This window comes from Rhinolophus ferrumequinum, chromosome 3 (assembly GCF_004115265.2).
Source record: "Rhinolophus ferrumequinum isolate MPI-CBG mRhiFer1 chromosome 3, mRhiFer1_v1.p, whole genome shotgun sequence".
In the NCBI taxonomy this organism is placed as follows: Eukaryota; Metazoa; Chordata; class Mammalia; order Chiroptera; family Rhinolophidae; genus Rhinolophus; species Rhinolophus ferrumequinum.
In genome coordinates, this window is record NC_046286.1 from 75,739,211 (window position 1) to 75,761,191 (window position 21,981).

The 21,981-nt window shown below is 40.0% G+C and overlaps 1 protein-coding gene across 4 annotated transcripts in view; it reads right to left on the reverse strand.

Moving 5' to 3' along the window:
* The window catches only part of SOGA3 (SOGA family member 3), a 38,237-nt gene extending 16,766 nt beyond the window's left edge, over positions 1 to 21,471 (reverse strand). The window contains exons 1-4 of one of the 4 annotated variants that reach the window (XM_033095521.1): positions 20,435 to 21,471; positions 17,489 to 18,682; positions 16,795 to 17,019; positions 14,615 to 14,773 (exon numbers count right to left, since the gene is read on the reverse strand). In XM_033095521.1, the coding sequence (XP_032951412.1) occupies positions 14,615 to 14,773; positions 16,795 to 17,019; positions 17,489 to 18,601 (1,497 nt within the window). In that variant the 5' untranslated portion in view covers positions 18,602 to 18,682; positions 20,435 to 21,471. The remainder of the gene's footprint in view (positions 1 to 14,614; positions 14,774 to 16,794; positions 17,020 to 17,488; positions 18,683 to 20,434) is intronic. The other 3 variants (XM_033095531.1, XM_033095511.1, XM_033095501.1) reach the window with 3 other exon arrangements.
* Positions 21,472 to 21,981: the final 510 nt, after the last annotated feature.

The following is a 21,981-nucleotide window of genomic DNA, read 5'->3' on the forward strand; positions in this document are numbered from 1 at the left end:
GACGCCACTGGGACAAGAATAGGAATAAAATATTCCACATATTAAGGAAGTTATGGAAAGTAATCAAAGATGAACTAGATTCATTTCTTAAAGTAATACTGTTTTTTACAAAAAATTTTACCCTGTTCACACTTTTAATCAAATTGAAAGAATTTGGGGTTAATATGGCATGAAGCTATAACTTTTTTGTTATTAAAATATATTTAATGGCAAAGATAAAAAATGTAGGTGCAGTAACACCAGAAACTAAAGTCAACAGACAAGTATTTGCCAGAATCTGAAAAAAATTTCCTTTCACAATAACATCAGTGGAATTCAACCAAGAAATGTAATCGATCTTCTATATAGTCTTTACTGTCTGAAACAGAGTAACTGGAGATGCAGACCAATCAAAACTAGACATCCCTGTTTCTTAAAAGGTTAAACATAAATTTCCCTTATGATCCAGCAATTCCACTTGTAGATATGTACCCAAATGAAATGAAACATATTCGTATATGCACACAAGGACTTGCACAACATTCTTAGTAACATTATTCATAATAGCCCCAAACTACAAACAACCCATCCATCTGGTAAATGGGTAGATAAAATACAGTATCCATTCAATGGAAAATTACTTAGGAATAAAGAGAAATAAACTACTGACATGTGATATGACCTGGTCGAGCCTCAAAATCATTATGTGAAGTGAAAAAGGCCAGGCATGAGACCACATATTGTATGATTCCATTTATATGAAATGCCTACTGAAGTCAAACCAACAGATACTGGAAGTAAATTAGTGGTTGCCTGGAGAAGCAAGAAAGAGGGAAGGAATGGGGATTAACAGTAAATGGGCATAAGGGATCATATTTAGGTGATGAAAATATTCTAAAACTGATTTATCATAATTGCACAACTTGGAAAATTTACTGAAAAAAATCATGGAATTGCACAGTTGGAATGGGTTAATTGTATGATAACAGGTCTCAGTAAAGTTATTTAAAAAAAAAACATCTAGGCAGCCAACACTTCTGTATCCCAACCCTACTTTCCCCAATACGTGTATAAATATTACACAAACACTCTTTTGTTGTGTATCTGGAGAGGAGGCCTAGCCTATTTTCAATTGCAGCTCTCTGGTTATTAAAGCTCCAATACAAGTAGGAAGCAAGCAAGAGTTCCACGGAGCTAGATGATTAATTGTGCAATGAATCACAAGATAGATTATTTATTTATCTAGGGCTTCCTGGGTAGACGTACAAGCACAAAAGCCTTGGGAGTACCCCTGTTGGGGTTGGTTCATTGTTTTTCATAGGCCAAACGTAGGCAAAGAACAACTACATGCTGCTTCAAATTTTTCTAAGATTCAAATTTTCCTCATAGGCAGTGTGCCTGCGTGCTGCAGTAGCAGACTAGATGAATGGGCCAGTATTAGATGACTGTCTACCAGAAATTGGGTTGCGCACGTCAAGTTGTGCTACAGCTGTGGACCTGAGAGTGGGCAGTGAGAGGGACTACAAAAACAGTTACACAATGAATGTCTTTAGCCAACATTGAATTTCAAAGGTAAGTTTGACGTTCAATGATGATTTTTGTAAAAACAAAGAAAAAGTACAGAAGGAGATAAAAGTGCACTGATAAATGGAAAAACAAAATGTAGTATATACATAAAATCAAATATTATTTGAAAATAAAAAGGAATAAAGTACTGATACTGATACAATAGGGATGAACCTCAAAACATGGCAAAATGAAAGACGCCAGATGTAAAATTCAACATATTGTATGATTACAATTGTGTGAAACATTCAAAAAATACAAAGCTATAGATTCAAAGAAAAACACATTATTACTTGATTGGAGTTGGGGTGAGAACAGAAGAGACTGAAAATGGGTGTTAGGGATCTTTTTGAGGTGATAGAAATGTTCTAAAATTGTATTATGGAGATGGTTGCACAACAATATATTTACTAAAAACCATTAAGTTGTACACGTAAAACAAGTAAATTTATGGTATGTAAATTATACCGCAATAAAACTGTCAAAATATTTTGGGTCAATAAAAAGCATTCAGCTAAAGTGAAAGGAAAAAATCAAAAATATATATCTGAAAATTATGTGCTTGCCACTTTGAAAAACAGAAGGCAGGTTTCAAAACTATTATATTCTTAATAAGATAATGAATATGGCCACTAGGAACTAAAAATAGAAGCTAATAAAGGAGACTATAAGCTCTGAAGAATAAGTAGCTGTTGGGAATAAGAAACTCACAAAGGACACTAAAATTCAACACAAGAATTAAATTTTGCACTGGGGTCTTGAAAAAGCATGACTGACATGGCAGAAAATTAATTCAATGACATTGAGAACAAACTTGAGAAATTGTCCAAGGACACATGTGGAAAGGATTAAAGGAAGGGGAAAAGATGAAAAGATAGTAGTAAAGAGTACAAAGTGAACAAAATCCTAAGAAGGAAAAATAGAGTACATGTGATCATCAAGCCTATACTACAAGAAAGCTCCTCGGAAATAATTAATAAATGAATGTTAATTTTCAGAGAAAAGGGGCTAGAGTCTAGACATATTACAAGCAAAGACCATCACCTAGACACATCCAGGCAATATATGTGAACGAGTTATTCTCCTTTGCTTTCCAAATACGTTTTTGTCCCTTCTCTGCCCTGCTCTATGCTTCAAGAGACTGACCTCTGTGTACTGTTTAACCCAAAATGCCCCACTGCCCCCACCCTGACCAGCTGCCTTCTAGTGGGGTTTGGCCAGTAGAAGACACTGGCAGCAATACTGAGGGATGGATGGTAGGAAGAAAGCTGGTTCAAGGTATTTGTCTTTGCTTCCTCACTTTTTCAACACCTGAGCAGTAGCTAAGATGTTAGCAGTAGCTAACACCTCCAGGTGACAGCTCCCACTGGGTGGACCCTCCTCTAGAGTTCCAGCTTTCACCAGCTCCTGAAATACTTTATCTCTAGAGATAGTGATGGTTTCCAAGTGTAGCTGATCTCCTCTGAATGCCTCACTGGCTCAAATTAAGAGTAATGTTTCCTTAATCCTGCCCACATTACTGTGAGTAATCCTATTCATTTCATCCATCTAGGGTGAATTTTATTTCCTACTTGAGGAACCTGATTGATACAAAACATAAAGAAAAATATCCATAAAGATATATGATATCTGACAATTAAATTCATGAACTAATCCTAGAAAAAGTGCTAATACCTCACTGCTGAAAATCACTACAGTCACCTTCAAAGTACTCCCCTCGGGAAGCTATATACCAACAACAGCGCCTAGTCCACCCTTCAAAGCAATTTTGGAACTTTTTCTCTGGAATGGCCATCAGAGCTGTCGTCCTATTACCCTTGATGTCCTGAATGTCATCAAAATGTCTTCCTTTCAATATTTCCTTTATTTCGGGTAAAGAAAGAAGTCATTGGGGACCAGATCAGGTGAGTAGGGAGGGTGTTCCAATTCAGTTATTTGTTTACTGGCTAAAAACTCCCTTACAGACAGTGCCATGTGAGCTGGTGCATTGTCGTGATTCCAGAGCCATGAACTATTGGTGAAAAGTTCAGGTCGTCTAACTTTTTCACACAGACTTTTCAGCACTTCCAAACAGTAAATGTGGTTAACCGTTTGTCCAGTTGGTACAAATTCATAATGAATAATCCCTCTGATATCACAAAAGGTTAGCAACATTGTTGCAACAAGTTCGCAAACTTAATTGTCAGACCATATATATATATATATATATATATATATAGAAAAAAATTTGACCTACAAAGGAATCAAAGTCTGACTGATCTCACACTTCTCTGCAAAATGAATGCCAGAAGCTAATGGAACAAAATATATAAAGTGAGAAGAAAAAATTTTGACTCAGTAACTTCATTCTGCCACTCCTGTGTGAGGTCAATCAAATGTTAGTTTCAAAAGTACAAAGGCTCAAAAAATATACACAAACTTTCCCTGGGAAAAAAGTCAAGAACATTATCTAATTAATTAAAGATTATTTAAAATTGAGGTCTCAAAAATATAGAAGTTGTGGTTTAAAATCATTGACAATAGTATTAAAATTGTTTGAATACATAGAATTGTTTACAGGACTACATAATTACTTATGAGGCAACATATATTCTTCAAATTGAAACTATACATTATAACAATGAATACTTGAATACTAACAATCTTATTCTATAATCTCATATTAAATTAACAAAGACCAGACAGTTATCCAAGAGATTGTACTAACTGAAAGAATTCTTAGTTCTTTGTTTAATTCTTGATTTTGGTAATTGGGAAAATGGACAATTGTACATAGATTACAAAATAAAAACCTTAGGTTAACATGAGCAGAATTAAAAATAGGGTAACTACCTTCCAAATCAATGCAGAACATAATTATTCTAATTTAAATGCAGCCATACCTCTAAATAAATGAATTCAATAGCTGCATATTACCCTTGAAAGACAATCCTTTCTATATGTGACAGACCTTCCTAAATACAGACAGATGGCTACCATTGACAAAGTTCTATGAAAATCTCTTCTAACATGTGCAAAGAGGGACTGGATACAACCACATACCAACATGTTAGCAGCTCACTGTGCACTTGACTACAATAATCAATTGTGCTGTCTAATTATTTCTACTGTTATTCAAGGTTCTTGGCCAACGTGATGGTAAAATAAAACACTTTTTTAAGGAAAAAAAATAATGTAGTACATTTTATTAACCACATGCCACTATAATTAATTGTCTAGAAAAACTGGAAATAACTGAGCTAGCCAGCAGATGAATATAGAATAGTTTGAATTTTTAATTTTAAGTGCTTCTAAGTTGAATCACGCTGAATATAAATGGCTCCATTAAGTGAAAATATAAGTATAAAATGGAAAATATCAGGACAGAAACTAAATGACATCTTTAAATGTCATCTTCAAATGTCATTTACTATCTGCATAAAGTTTAACTGACTCGGAAAAGTAAAAACGGAATTTGAACAGAGATATCAAATAAGTGATTGTATTGCCATTAAAATGCAATCAAGTCTAAAATCAAGATACAACTGAATTTTCAATTTGGAAAATACTTCCCAATATACAGTGAAATCACGTTACATTTACTCAAACATAACACAAGTATTAGAAAACAAAGGAACCAAATAAACTCTAATTTAAGGAGCTAAAGATGAGCTCCTCTGACAGTAATCACATTTTTTGAAACAACTCTTCTCTTGCCCAAGAATTTATTGATAGTTTTTGTATGTATAACAGCCTCTGTGTGTGAATTAAATAGAAATATGGTTCTTAAATTCAGAGAGCATAGAATTTAGATGTGAAGTCAATAAAAGCTATAAAACAATCTAAAGTGTCTTGTGCTTGAATACAACAGCCCTCCTCTTTCTGCTAAAATGTTTAAGAAGAATATTTATAGAGCAGCAAATGTAGGAGAGAGGCATTTGATCAGACAAATTGGCATCATCAGTCCTGTTGATGAATGCAGGGGCACAGAGTGCAGACAAGTTGTCTGCACATCCCCCAAAACATATGTAAATGTGAGCTTGTAGACGATGACAAAGCAGTAAGAACTAAGGACATCTCTCAGAAGAGGGAACAGGACAGGTGGAAGAAGTTGGAATGGCTTTATAGTGAAGTGAGTTGTAGAGGGGCCATTCAGAGAGTAGTGGACACTCATGGGAAAAAGAAGTGTTTCAAAGCCTTGTATAAAAGACTTGGAGTCCTAGATAGATTGAAAATTTGAATCTCATCAATTTAAAAAATCTTTCTAGGAGTGAAGCCTTAATCTGTTAATCTAGAACTATGTGGTAATCACAACAATAAACATTTGATATCTACATTGTACCTTGCAGGTTATAAAGTGCTTTTATTATTTTATTATTACACATATTATTTCACATTAGCTTTATGAATAGACTGGATAAGGAAAATATTTATTTTCCTTTAAAAGGTGCCTAAATTGAGAGTCAGCTATTAAGTGACCTATTTGAAGTAATGCAGGTATTAAGTCTGTAAGAAGAGGGAACAGGATCAGCAGACCTGAAAATATTTTTCTAGCCCTGTGTTTCTAGGTATTTTTCCTCCAAAGATTCCCGTTCTATGAGATAAAATAGTTTTTTCCCATAGGCACCTCAGCAATCTTCTCTCACAGCTTGCTCCTACATGTGTGCTAGAGGTGCAGAACGTGGAGATTCTCTGAATTTTGAGGTCCCTAAAGAGGGCAGGTCATGTGGGTCAGGAAGAAGATGGAAGTGGCATGGACGGGGCAGCATGAGCCCCCACTATAGTGAGGCTGTGCAGCCCTGGCCAGGGGAGACCATGGGCCTGGAGGCAGAAAGATGGTTTGGACCCGGCCTGCTTACTCGTGATATTAAATCTTTCTGAGCCTCCAGTGTCCATCTCTAAAATGAAACTATTAACAACATAATTATACATAAAGTATCTGGCACAGTGACTGGCTCATAATTAGCACTCCACACTGGTGGTTATCCAGTAACTGCAGCCATAGGGTAATTTTCCGTATCTTTGCAGCCAAATTAACTGCTGAACTGACCGTCCCCAACGTTGAAGATTTAAAGCAAATTTAATAGAATAGTCTTTGGGTGTGACAGGATCTGCAGTTTTCTCTCATTCTCTTAACCTGCATTTCGCATTTCTCAGCAAAGCACACAGAAGTTAAACTGCAGAGCTGGTGTCCTGGGCGTCAGAGTTGTCCCCATGTTCCTGAATTCCGGTCCTCATTCCCCTTCCCAAACAGCCCACAAGACCTTGTTTCAGGGAAGACTTGTTGCTTCTGGGGAATAGGTGGGGTTTGAGAGAAGCAAGGTAGAGGACAGGAAGTTTCTGGGAGGTAGCAAAGTCTCAGGAGACCTAATTCTGGAAGCGAGCGAGGCTGCAGTTACTCATCTGCTTCCTGTTGATTTTTTGTACGGCACTAATAAGCACTGTGCAAAGAGCCCTGGTTCTGAGTCACGCTACTTGTTCTCTCTGCAGAAGAGGGCCTGAAACACCTCTGCTAATTTCCATTCATTCTCTTTTTCAAAATTATTTAGTGTTTATCAACTCTGGGTCAACAATTTCTGGTTGTTACGGACACGATGATGAAGACACTCAGTGCTTGCTGTCAGGGAGTTTATGGTCTAGTGCAGGAAAAAGATTTATGCAAATTAAATATGAAATGACGTTACAATATTAGGGAAGAATATGGTCTAATTGACTACATGCCAGGCAATGAACCGGATGTTGATTGTGCCACAGTATTCAAAACAAGTATCAGCCCTGTCGCATAGAGCTTCCTGTCCTCAGATAATGTATATCAAAGTATTCAGTATAGTGATGATATGTGTAATTGTCAAAATACAACTTGTACAAGGTTGTCATTTCTATAAAAAAGTAACTAATTTGAGGTCAGGAATTACTCTCATGGGGGTATCCCCTCATGTACACTATATGTATGCTCAATAAATGTTTGCTTTAAAAGTTTGTTAAATTAAAGTCAGACCAAAGTTTTTGGTTTTTAGCCTCAAGGAAAAGACTGAGACAGAGAACATAAACTATTTTCTGCCACTGCTAGCGGCAAGGTCCTCTTCAGGCAGCCAAGAGTGGCCAGGAGAGAGGGGAGTAGTAGAGAATATTGTTGTGAATTATTGCCCCAAAAGCCCAAAGGCATCATGGGGACGAGTCAGGTCACAGTTCCAACCTCAGAGTCCCTTAAGGAAGGAAGGACCTAGGTTGTTCAATGGAAGTGGTTCTCCATGAGGTTTTTGTCTGTCACACACACAAAGGCCAAGTAACCCCTAAGAGATTCTTTTTATGCTCTTGGAAATGTAAAGACTTCAAATGTCAAAAAACACCAGAGAAGTCCTATGGGGTTGAAAATAAATTAAATTTCAATAATAATGAAATATAAATGTTTGGGTGTTTAACTGATAAGCAGCACTCATTAACTCATGTGCCACACCCCCTACGGTGAGAGCCTGGCAGCCATCCACGGGTAGATTTCACCCCCGAGAACTGTATGGTTCAAGAACCCACCTCAGAGACTTTCTGCACAAATTAGAATGTATAGGTACCATTATTCAACATTCTGGTTTTTTTGTTATCGAAAAGATGATGAATTCTTTGGTCATTGTAGTCTCCTAAGGCTACATCCAAAGTGTGTCTCACGTTCCAAAAGCTCCACTTGTCCTCAGCCCAGCACACTATGTCTTCAGTTCTGATTTCTTCACTAAACCAGGCCCTGAATGCTGAGCAGTAGCAACACCAGAGAGCACTGCAGGTCTTAGTCTCTGTCGTTCAAAACCCCTCAGCAGTGCCTTCAGTGAGTGCAAACTGTTTAATTCAGCACTGATATCTATATCTTTGTATCCTCTGTGGTATCTATATGGCCATACCACAACAGGTAATAAATGACCTTTCAATAAGTGAAAAAGATATTTACAGTAATAAAATAATTATAATGAAATGGAATAACCTACCTGACTGTGAATAAAACTTTTGGGGTGAACAGAGATGTATAACTGACCAAATAAAAGATGACATTTTTATAGGGACCTTTGAGAGCATTTAGTATGACTTCCACATTTATGAATAAAGAAACTGAGACCTATAAATTTCAAGTTACTTGCTCAAGGTCACAGGAATGAGAACTGAGGCCTCAAAGCCAGTTTCAGACTCCATGATATATATACATACATACACACACACACACACACACACATATATATATATGTATATATATGTATGTATATATATATATTTTTTTCTTCTAAAAAACCACAAATTCACAGCTACTGACAAAATGCCTTCATTTAATTTTCTGCAAAATTTTAATTCCTAATTGATTGATTGTGTAGATGAGAACTGACAATAGTTTAGAAGGCTCATCCATCCACTGGTTGCCATGTAAATAAAGTTTGTTTATAACTGTCAACATTCTGCTGTGCTATAAGTGGTTTTCTTCATGATTCCACTGGAGGCCTCATATGAAGCTCAAGAGTTGCCTCAGTATCTGGCACGGCCAGGAAAGAATTTCTTTCAATATTTCTCTCCCTGCCTTGATTACTACTAAACTCGGAGCAATTCATAATAATGTACATCACTTGGATTAAGTTTGCCTTCATCTTCCCAGAATTCTTACTTGACTAAATTTTTAAACCCTCCTTTCAATGTTTATGATTTATTGCAAACCATTTCAAATCCATTTTTATGGTAAGTCGGATAGAGAAGTAAACGACTCTCCAATAACTCTGTAGGTAGCATATATATTTAAACATAGGGAAGCTGCTCATGTCACAAGGGTGAATCACTATGTTCAGCCTAGAGCCCCTGAACCTCTGTTAAACTGGGAGAGTTCACAGTTGGAGATTTAACTCCCATGGATATAGTTTATCAGCAAATGCAACAAACATTTCAACATATGTTGGTTGAACAATTTCTATGAAGCTCAGGATGTTGCACACATCAAAATCAATGGCTATTTCAACTGGGAACTGCAACCCAATAGGACATGCTTAACCAGGTGAAACTTACATTTTTATAGTGCCTTACTGAATATAAAGTTCAAAAGAAAGGAACTGGGATCTAATCAACTATGTAGCGTGAGTTATGCTGACTTGTATTTTTATGTAAAAAATCAGAAATTTGAAATGTATAATAAAAGTTCAATATATTTCAGAAAATAATCCACCAACAAGGATCTTCTGATCTGTGCACTACTTTGCTTTGCTGGAGGCTTGGCATCTCAGTAAAAGAAAACAAGCCTCTTACCCAAGACTGAGTCTTGGGAATCACTTCACAGTACATGCAACTGCATATGTAATCCCATGAAACAACATCCAAAAAAGTTTACAACTCCTAAATAAATGTATCTTTAAAAATACACGGTGACCTCCTGAAAGACAAGCCTTCCTATGCTTACCTGGCACACTCTTCCTTGTTTTTAATTCAAGAAACTTTTCTCCGAGAAGATATGACTAGAGTAATAGTGTTTGATGCATTTCAAAATATTTATGATCATTTCATTTTAAAATATCAATGACTACTGTTACATTTTTTCCCAAATTATTAAGAAACTACTAGAACCAGAAGGAAATATTCAAAATGCCAAAGAAATTCCCCATTACAACTGTCTCTTAGGCTGATTCTTTGCTAATTTATCACTCAGCATTTACTTTTTGCACTTTCAATAAGTATGTCCTATCAAAACCAAGCATAGTCACAATCAGTTTTTTATTTTATATAAAAAATAAATAGGTAATTATAATTATGCAGGACAAGCATTTGTTTATTAATGTGTTCTGTCTGTAAAGAGAGTCTGAATACACAGACATACTCTCTACAGTAGAGACCAAAACAAAAAAAATCCCCAGTGACACTACTGTTGAAATTTATAGAACTAATTATTTTTTTGTTCTAGAATGAAAGTTCATCGTAATAGATAGGATATATTAACCAAATACAAAGAAAACAAAAATCCCCTGTGCTCTTGTAGTAGGCCGGTTAAGAGCCCTCTAGAGCAAAGACCAGGAAAAGTTAAGAGAATCATTTTCTTTTAAGACTCTTGTGTGAGGGTGAGATGAGACAACAGATTCTGAAATAAAAAAAGATCTAATAAACAGTTATCATCATCACTTAGTTACTTTTTTCTCTTTCCACTTTCAAACATCCTCTGTTGGTTATTTATCTGCTCAAATGTCTATTATCAATGCTTCTCCAAGTACCAGACTTTAAAGGTGATATGAGAGGATTCTTCCTACAGCAGCAGGACTTCACGAAGGGCAGCGGCCTTCAATTAAATGGAGAGACTCACCTCTCACAGACAATGTACTGTAGAGGGCTTTCTCCAGACCCTCACTTTATGCTATCTGTACATTAACTTGTCCTCGCATTCAAAGAGCTAGTCATAATTTCCATGAAATAGCTTTCACAGAAACCTCTATCTCTCTGTGATGCTGAAAGATAGACCATCATTTTTCCCAGGTTACATGAAGGTAAAGGCCTTTTTCTATTGCAAGAGAGCATGCTGCTAGTAGCAATCAATGTTTTCTAATCAGGATGAGAATGCCATTAAGATTCTAATACAGCATCCTAAGAGGTCCCTCTTGTTCGCTGTTGGCAGAATATCAGCTGTTTCAAAATAAGCAATGAAGTGCTGTAGACTCAACTAATTACCTCCATCCTGTCTCTACTCAACTCTTCTCACCCCCAGATGCCTACTCCATACTCTGAGGCGGACAAGATAAGCAGATGGATGTGAGCAGGTCCACAGGGTTTTGTGCGGCCACCAGCCCTAAGAGCGATTGGTCAACACCTTTGAAGCCAGGTAAACCTTTAGTAAAGGGTTGCCAAACTCCAACAGATGGCCTATTGGTCCCAGTAGAGCTGTACATCTATGTCTCCATATGAGAAAGCAAACTCAGGGAGTTGGAGGATTGCTTCTCTCCAGTATATTCTATTCAACATGGTTTTTGATTTCACTCCATAACTAGTATCTTCTCTTCATAATGGCCTGGTTCTATTTTTGCCACTAGTAGAATTCCACAAAGGGATTAACAGTCATGTGGTTAACAGTCACCAAGGACTTGAATATGCTTTCATTTTATAACCAAGGAAGCAGATGGTTACCTGAAGCTGTTGCAATCATAAAGGGACAAGTCAGTCTTCAAACGCACAGCTCCTACCCTGCAAGTAAGCCAGTTACTATTGCAGCTCAGTTTTAATATTTACCTTCTTGGTGGGTAACAAAATCACTACTACAAAAATCTTATTTAAGTGATACATTGCTGATTTCTAAACATATTTTTAAACTATTTTTTCTATTTCTGACACTTCTCTGAACACTATAAAGGTCAACCTCAAATGAATTATTATGGAACTTCCTACCAGAATATTTTTCATTTCCCCTTTATGACATTTAGAATTCCTCAGATCTTTATTTTCCACTCTCTTGCTCTTCTTCTCTATTTCAATTCCTCTACCCCCATCTTCTTAAACTATAAATGCTATTTCAGAGCCCCTTTTTAATAAAAGGTTACATTAAAAGCTGGTGTGCTGCATACCTGCTTCTAAATTTCTTACACTTTTACTATTGTAGTTTCTAATCAGGGATTGGAATTTGGATTTTGTAACTCCAAGGAGAATGTGAATTGCCTCTTTGACATGAACATATATATGTACCTACACTGCTTGGTGCTGTTAAGAGTGTTTTCTCAACACGGAGTTAGAGCCCTGAAGGCGGAAATAGTTATAGGGAGGAGTGTGAGAAACAGAATCAAGGAAATGCATCTTTACAATGATTCTCCTGAGGATATTCCTAGATTCCAGCCCTGCTTCCCGGTAGCCAGATTTTATTTCAAGATGGGAGCAGGCCCATCTGTCTAATGGACAGGTATTCTACAGACATTTTCTCCTTTCCTGGACACAGGATGAAAATCAGAAAGCTCTTATGCCATTCTTAAGCCCAACTTTCCAGATACCCACTTGACAAACTTGCACATGACACCAAATCACAAGGAATTTCACTTTTATCCTTGAGCATCAAATGAAGTTTGTTTTGACTTGAATGTTTTTAATTGAATAAACAAAGAATATGGGAGAAGGTAAATGAGATGTGAACATGGGATGAGCCAAATGGGAGCAAAAAACAAACTTTCTCTTTGCTTGCCCATCAAAAGGTATTTAATGACTACTGTTCTAGGTTGAATTGTGGCCCCACCCCCCAATTCATACTTTGAAGTCTTAATCCCAAGTACCTCAGATGATGACCTTATTTGGAGATAGGGTCTTTACAGAGGCAATCAAGCTACAGCTAGGTCATTAGGGTGGACCCTAATCTAATACAGCTAGTGTTGTTGTAAGAAGGGGAAATTTGGACACAGAGAGCAACAGGGAGAATGCCATGTGAACATGAGGACAGCCATCAACATGCCAAAAGGACAGGCTTAGGGCTGATCCTCCCTCACAGTCCTCAGAAAGAGTCAACCCTGCCATCACCTTGATTTGGGACTTCTCACCTCCAGAACTGTGAGAAAATAGATGTCTATTGTTTAAGCCACCCAGCTTGTGGTACTGTTATGGCAGCCCTAACAATCTAATACAGGTACCCCCTTTATTTCTTTCCTGGAAGTCAAATTTTCAATTTTTTACACACTTCAACAGTATATTACCATTGAAGAAACATATCTGTATTAATTTCATATTTAATCTCTTGACTTTAGAAAATAAACCTATGCTGCTCTTTAATTGTAATGTCTTGGAGTTCATGACAAAAGTAATGATAGCCACAGATGTTAAGAATCATCAAAAACAACATTTTAAAACTGAATAAACTGGGGCAAGGAGAAGTTAGAGGCCTTTTAAGTCACCAAGTTAGTTACCTATGAAGACAGTCACATGGCTCCCAGTCTCCATGATTTTCTATGTAGCACACCCTTAGGCATTAGCCAATAATTAAATATCATTAAAATGCTATGTTAAAAAAAAATGTATAAAGTCAGGATAGTATAAATAGAAACTAAGACTACAAAATAATTTACCTCACTGAAACAGTTTTCTACAAATTCCTGATACATATTCTTAATCAGACTATTGATATTTTCACTGATACACGGTACATATATTTTCTACCATTCTGAAATAAGCATAGCAATGGAAAACTGTGATATCTCAGTTAGTCCATGGAAAGATTAAGAGTTTCATTTAAATTCTGCATATTGAAGCAGAAGAAAATGTTCAAAGGACCACGTGTGTATTTGGTAATTCTCAATAATAGTTTTTACAAGTTGCACTGTATACTCAGGCAGTTTTCAAAGAATATTTTAATTCATGTTGTTACTTATCACAAAGCTAATTATTTTTTGATAGACTTTTGTTTCTTTTCTCTTCCAATTATTTTCTTCGATATTTATTTTGTTCTCTGAGGTGATTCAGAGGAAACATGGCAGAATCTTGAAATAGCTGATGTGGAACAGAACTCTTACTCTTCTACCCTGAAGGGTAGAACTAAGATGAATTGGTTTAAGTTGCAATTAAATAGATTTCAACTCAAAACAAAGAAAACCTTTAAATGGAGTTATACTGTGATAGAATTGGCTACTACTGCAGATCTTTTGAAGGTTAGTCACTGGTGATGTTCTAAGCATTTGGAGGTTTTGTTATAAGGAGGATTCAAGCAATGATTAGATTCGATTTGATTCAATTGAATGGCCTTTATGGCCTTTTTCATCCTAAAAGTCTGCGGTTCGGTGAACTCAGTAGTAATTTCACAGAACTAGCTCCATCCCTCTGCTAACACAAGGCCCTTTGTGCTTGGTACAGCTACGTAATTTATTTCACTAACGTATGTTTAGATGACACAGGATGAAACAACAGTCACAGCTCATATATGTCAAGTTAGAAAAAGGACTGAGGTCAAAATTTTTTCTTTGCTACTTGTTCATTAGTATGAACTCATGTATGTGTTACTATATTAAGAACAACAAACTGTCTTATAATCATAACAAATGGAATTATTTGAATAGTCACCTTAGTCCTCAGGATTCTTTTCTAAAGAGCTAAAAATATATAGCACATCATGAGATAACTGAATACTAACCTCTTTCATTTTTTCCAGTTCATTCTGTAAAGCTTGCTTTGCAATCTCAACTTCTATAAGCTGTTGCCTCAATTTTTCATTTTCATCTTCTGTTGTTGTTCGCTTTTCTTCCACATTTTCTAATTCATGGTGAAGTCTCACAGATACATCCTTTGCAACCTAAATTAAAGTGTTGTAACAAAATATAATTAAAGACAACAAAATAAATGGGGTAAAGTTATATTCATATTAAATGTATTAAGAGCCAATACTCATATGTTTTCCATATGCAGGCATCATTCTAGATGCTTTATATATAAGCCATTCAATATATAAACTATTTAACCCTTACAATAACCTCATGAGATAGGTATAATTTTCATTCCTATTTTATAGATGTGGAAACTAAATCTCAAAGATATGAAGTAATAAGCTCAATGTCACACAGCTAACAAGTGGCTAGTCTGGCTCTCGACTCCGTTCCCTTAACCTCTATACTACACCGTGGTAATAAACGTTCAATTGCGTTTTATCACATGTAGTGAATTTCACATATCTCCTCTAATCTCTAATTCTGCAACAAACCTGTGAGGTAGACACTTCTATTGTCATCATTTTAAAGACATGAAAACAAAGTTTCCACAAGTGGGGTGTGGAGAATGAATTTCGATTCTGTACTTTCAGGTGCTTAGTTTTAGGAACCATTTTAGCCCTTAAGATTGTTCTTTAAAAAGTAACTGTGCATTTTTGCCTCCTGTTTTGAGATTATCTTGGAAATTTCAGGGTTTGGAAGAAAAGAGGAGCTGTCTAGTGTAGTGGCTCAGGACATAGGCTGTGTTTATAGATTGGGTGGGGAGCCAGCCTGGCTACCTCTCTAGCCAAGTTCCAGGGCTGGAGAGGCTAAGCACTTAACCTCTGTAAAAGGTTCAGCTTAGGCATCTGTTAAATGATACTACTGTGTTTCCCTGAAAATAAGACCGGGTCTTATATTAATTTTTGCTCCATTACGGCTTATTTTCAGGGGATGTCTTATTTTTTCATGTACAACAATCTACATTTATGCAACTACAATCATGTCATCTTCTGGAACATATTCGTAACATACTAAATGTGTCTATCTGGATGAGATCTTATCTGGGGCTTATTTTTGGAGTAGGTCTTATTTTCCGGGAAACACGGTATTAATAATCCCTACCTTATTTTTTCTTCTTGAGAACTAAGTGAGATAATAATATATGAAACAATCCTTGCCACAGTGCCTGGTGCATAGTGAATACTCAACAAAGGTTACAAAAAGAAAAAAGAGATAATGCAACAACTTTCATAAAATGGTTTTTATAGCTTTCTTTAAGACAAACATAGTATAATTACACTTGATTTTTATGTCTTGAAGTCAATACAAATAAAATTACATTTGTTTGGTTGTCCAAGGCCATAAAGATCACATCTGGTTTACACTGTCAACGAATCTGTTTACAGCCAGACTGAACAGAACAGACCACAGGTGTCTAAAAAACGCATTTTCAAAGTTCAGATTTTTCCACTGGCGGAGATTCTGAAGAAACAAGTTCACGTTTAAAAAGAATGTAAAGTATTTATTTCATTTACTTCACTCTCCCTTTACTTCCAAAGGAGGTCTCAAGTGGCACAGTTTTCCTTTTGGGGAGTTATGGAAGTGGTAAGTACAGAACGGAAGGAGTCCTGAAAGATGGGGTGGAGGGTGGGGGGGCGCCTGGCAGAGAGGAATCTCAGCTCGTACCTTTCCAGTGCTGTCCCTTCCTATACAGGGCTTCAATTACTCTGGAGGAGTCCTCATCGCACTGCTCTGGAGTGCAGGATTCCACCTGGCCTTTATTGGGAAGGTAGATTCTGGGGGCCAGATCAAGGCCAGAGCCTGCGCTCTGCCACACCCTTGTTTGCTGCCAGGAAAAGAGGCGCCCTCCTCCCACCACCTCTGGAAGAAAGGCCTTTAGTTCCCAGCGAGTCCACAGAGCTCGCAAGCTTCCTCAAGGCCTTCCACACACTAGGCTCTTCAGATCCACCTGTCTGTTCTTCCCCGTCTCCTTCCGGGACTGATATTGTGGAGTCAGAGTTGCGAAAATCTGTGCCTCTAAAGCTCTTTTCCTTTCAGCACGAAGAGCCCTTGTCCAGAGTCCCCACCCGCCGCCATGCCGCGCGCCCCGAGCTCCCTCGCCACAGACCTTGAGGTCCTGCTCCAAGCTGCGCAACAGCTCCCCGTCGATTTCCCCCGTCTGCGCGTAGCGGAGCCTTTTGCGCTCGGCTTTGCGGAGGCGGTACTGCAGGATCCGACAGTTTTTGTTGGCTCTCTCCAACTCGTGGCGCATTTCCTGCAGTTGACAGGCATCCTCCTCGAAGAAAGTGTCCCTCATCTCGTCCATCTCCGTCCTCAGCTCATCGATCTCGTTCTGAGGAGGTGACAGGCCGCGGGTCAAAGTTAGCCTCGCCCCCCGACCCCGCTGACATACACCATGCACACCCCATCTTAACTCCAAATTCACATCTTCATTGCCCCTCTCTCCAGGAGACAGGAGTGCCACGGAGAAACTAGAAAAAACGGGCCCTCTTTCGGTCTTCTCCCGTTCTCCTAATCTTACTCTCTCCGTGAAAATGTGGGATAAACCATGATAATTAGCAAAACGAAGGAGGCCCAGATTTGGATTTACGTTAAAACCTAATGTTACTAATCTCAGGTTGTTTTAAATCCGGAAAAGGCCTAGGAACCCCCTCCTCTCATTTCCTGTTCCCCTCCCTCTTCAAGGCTCCCTAGCAGGTTATCAGCCTCTGCCTCCCGTCGGGACACGCCCTAATCCTCCGAGGCCTACACTTCCCTGCCGCCCGCCCCCCCAACCCACGTCTCCCCCCTACCCTCCTTACTTTTAGAGTCTCGTTTTCTTCTCGAAGCTTCTCCATCTCCTCCTGCATTTCTTCCTGCTCCTGGAGCTGCTGCGGGTGCGGCTGCGACGAAGGGGGCGCCACAGCCTGCATGCCCCCACTGCTCGCACTGCCCTCTGCACTCTGCTGGGGGCCCTCCGCCGCCGCCGCCATTGGGGAGGCGGAAGGGACTACCAGAGGCTCGAAAATGGCAGAGGCGCCAGAAACCGGGGAGTTGCGGCTGCTGCAGCCGCTGCCGTTCTTAGTGTGCATCTGAGCCGCGGCTGCTGCCGCTGCCGCCCGCTCCTTCTTGAGGTGGAATTGAATGAGCTCAGACTGCAGACATCCTTCTTTCCAGTAGCTCCCTCCGCCACCGCTGCCGCCCCCCACAGCGCCGCTTCCGGAGTTTCTGCTGCCAGGGCCTGGGGTTTTGCCCGCAGAAGAGGCGGATGGCGAAGTGGAGGCCCCCTCCCCACCGCTGCCGCCCCTGTGCTGTGAGCGCACGCCTTTCCCTCGCCAGCCCTTGGGCGGCGGCGGTGGCTGCGGAGCACCCCCCTCCCTTTCCCCGGAGCCGCCGCCGGCTCCTCCTCCTTCCCCACCCCCTCCTCCTCCTTCCCCGAGCGGAGGGGGTTCCCCCAGTTTAGAAGACACGGCCTCTAGCTCCTGGGACGGCTCCTCCGGCGGGCCAGGCCTCCTGCCGCCCACCGGGGCCAGGGTCACCGCGGGGGCTGCTTCAGCACCAGCCGATGGCTGGACAGTTCCCGGCACGGCCCCTTTGGGAGGCAGGGGCACCGCCTTCTCCGCCCCGCCTCTGCTTCCTCTGGCGCTGGCAGGAGGCGCCGCGCGGCCCCCGGTCTTGCTGCCCTGCTGCTGCTGCTGCTGCTGCTGCTGCAATTGCTGCTGCCGCAAAGAACTGAGTTTAGTGCCTGCCCCCACCGGGGATCGGGTAGCCGCGGTTGTCTGTCGGACCGAATTGTCCCTCAGTCTAGCGGGTGATTGAGCACGCGCCTGCTTTCTGCTGCTGCCCTCCGGGTGCAGGCGAGCCTCTGTGGCAGCAGCGGCGGCAGAAGCTGCGGCGGTAGCAGGGGCAGCGCCCCCCGTCGGTAGCTGACTCATGGCTGTCTAGGAAGAATGTACCGGATGCGATTTAGAATGGTCCATCATTTTTCCTCGCCGCCACCAAATTTCCTTTCTAATCTGGGACAGAAACAAAAGGAAAGCATACAGCATGTCTGGATTGTTACAGAGCAAGTGGTGATTTTCCTGTGCAAGGAAAGCCCTAGAAAATGATGACATTTGGAAGGAGATTAATGGAAGCTTTGACTTTAAAGAGTATGATGCAGAAATGTCAATTCTCTTTTTGCCCAGGGAGGCGCTATTTCCATCTCACTTCACCTCAGTAAGATCTGAGGATAATGGAAGCAGGTGAGCCTAACATTCCCAAGGTAACAGGTTTTGGCAAGAGTAAGACATGGAGTCAGAAAAGAGTTGATGGGAAAGGGGATTAAAAAAAAAAAAGAGGATAAGGTCAAGAAGACGCTTCAGAGAAAAAGATGTCCACATGCTAGAGTTGTCAATACCTTGACTTTTCAACTTTGGTTTTCCTCACCTCAAATCTGCATTTTAAAGCCTAGTTTAGTAGAGAAAGTTTTATTTACTTAATATTCCCAAATGTCAATTACAGAAAAAGGGTTACGACGGAGGTTCCTGAAGAAAAATTGCTATGGATACAATGCACTTTTCTCAAACAGCTCTAACCGTTAATGTTGTTCTTGGTTAGATAAATGCATCCAATTTCCTTTAGACTCTAAGAGAAAACATAAATAATGAATGACTTTAAATCACCTTCGATTTCACAAAAATAATGGCATTAAGAATCATCTATAGTTAAGTCATTAGTAAGTCTAAAGGGATTTTTTTTAGCTATGGGAAATAATTTTTAAAATACTTTCAAAAAAGTTTTTTGGGAGTTCTGCACAATTTTTAAAATTACAGGTGATGACTTTTTCTATACTTATCCAAATTTCATAGTTCTTGTGAATCATTTTAGTTTTAAGTGTAATTGCTAGATAGAAAATATTTTTATTGTTAAGCATATTTTTAGATGGTATATCATAGGCGAAGTTGTATTTTTAAAGTACCCAGTCCTTTCTATAATGCCAAATTCTGAGACAGAATGAACCTGCACCCAAGAAGGCTAGTGCATCCTGACTTTGCACCCAGAAGGCTGGTGCATCCTCACTCATGGTGAAAGAGCAACTTCTATTGTGTACTTTTTTCAAAGATAAATCCATCACCGGCATTTAAAATATGGAAAATAGCAAGCCATTGTCTTCTGGGTTTTTCTCCCTAGTGATCAGCTAGCTAGTCAGCTAGTCAATTAGGTGCCTTTTCCTTAGAACTATAATATCTCTCTACAGCACTGAGAAGGGCATGACTAGACAGAAAGTTCTGCTCTAGGGGAAAAAAAAAATCCCTCCTATTAGGAAAGGAGATACTTGCCAGTTACCTTACTAGCATTATTCCTGTTATTGTCTATTTTAAATATAACTTAGTCAACATGCAGTAATTCCTCATTTTATAAAGAAATATTACTGGACAGCTCCTTCTCCACCTCCCTATCTCTTCCTGGGATCTCCTTCCAACTCATTTTGGAAAATAATAGTGAACGAAGAAGACTTTGGGGGGTGGGAAGGGAGGAGTTGTCCATCAACTTATTCTCTAGGTGTTTTTCCTGAGCCACATATTCCTAGAATGTGTGGCCTACTTCATCCGCGTGGACCACCCAAACAAGTTCTATTGCCCATGCAACATTATTTTAGTTTTGAAATAGGTAGAACCACTGCGGAGCTGAGAGCCACCAGAGAACATTTTAACTCAGCCCCTAGACACTTCTAACCTAGGAGAAAGCTCAGGTTCCCCAAACTCGGCTTCCACAATCAAAGGTACCTGGTCGCTGTCACGTATTTCTCCCAGGGACACGGTGCTGTGTCTCTTCAAGGCTTCCCTCGTGGAAATCGTCAGCTAAGCAACCCCAGAACGGCCCAAACAAAGACTTTTAATCTCAAATTTAATCTGCCAATTGATCCACTCCATCTCTCATCCCCATCCCTCTAGAAATCCAGAGCTGCTCTCACTTCTCAGCAGAGGCGATGTTTCCAAGTTGATGCAAATCAGCAGCGCTTTGCTTCCGATCTTCCCGGGACCTCAGGGTTTATTGTGTCTTTCAGAGACGAGGAAAGTTTAACTTCATTAGTAGAATATGCGATCTTCGGGCTGAGCAAGACTTTGGGCTCCCTCACCCAAGTTCCACAACCCCTGGATTTCTCCAAACAAAGGCGTTCACGTGCAGACGCAGAGGCCCCAGAGCGGCGGTCCGCGGCTCAGCTGGAGCTGCGGCTCGGAGCAGGCGAACACCGGAGGTACCACGCCGTGCCAGACGCTCCCCAGGAAGTGCATGATATTCATGAGCTGACCTCACTGGACTGGGCAGGGGAGGGGGCGGGATTGCAAGGGAGGACAGAGTAGAACTAACCAAAGAGAGGCTACTTTCAAGAAGAAAGCGAATAAGGCGGAGACACGGGTGGGGGTGGGGGTGGCAAGAAGACAAAAAGGCCAAAGCCACGCCCGAGATGGAAGACTGGTAGCCACGTTCAAAGTCCTTGCTGCACTCCCATATTCTGTACTTGGCAGAAGATTCCAAAACCACTCGAAATCGGATGCACTGGTTTTTTGAAAAGCTTTGTCCTGGGCTCGATCAATCTCCATCAATTATTTACTTGAGCTCTTTTCTCAGGGAGACGAATGCGAACAGCCTTCCGGGACTGACTGACGTCTCCAGTTGCAGCTGCAAGGCGCTGGCAGGCGGCTGCGGGAGTTCTCTTTGTTCACTCACTTTAATTCTCAGTCGAGCTCTCCACGCGGTGCACCGTCCCCACCCCCAGTCCGGGTGGAGTCATCAGACGTCGTTTCCATGAGCAGATAATGGTTGCCAGACTCGTAGTCCCAGACAAAGGGTTCTTGTGATGCCTCGACTAATTTAGTGCCAACCGAATAAATATTGGTTTACAGAGATCATTTACAGACGAGTTTGCCTTCGGTACATTTTCTTCTCTATTAAGTTCTAGTTTCCACTGTGAATAGGAGGAACAATTGCTAGGATCCATAATCTTTATAGCAGTGCATGTGGGTAATATGAGTCATCTAGAGTGTATTTATACGGTCTGAGCTTAAGGGGAATTGGAGAGAAGGGGAATTCAGAATACCATATGCCTTTAAGATGTACACTATTCCATACTGTTCCACCGTAATAATATTTTTTAATGTCCGACTGGAAAATTCTCTTCTACCTCCCAATTTAATTTTTTTGGGGGGCGGGGAGAAGGACAAGCATGAAGGTCTTCCTCTCACCTGTAAGAATTCCTTAGTGAACTGGAAGATGAGAATAAAACGAAACATCGTTTTAGAAGGGGTATTTTTTAAATTAAATGCCTCTT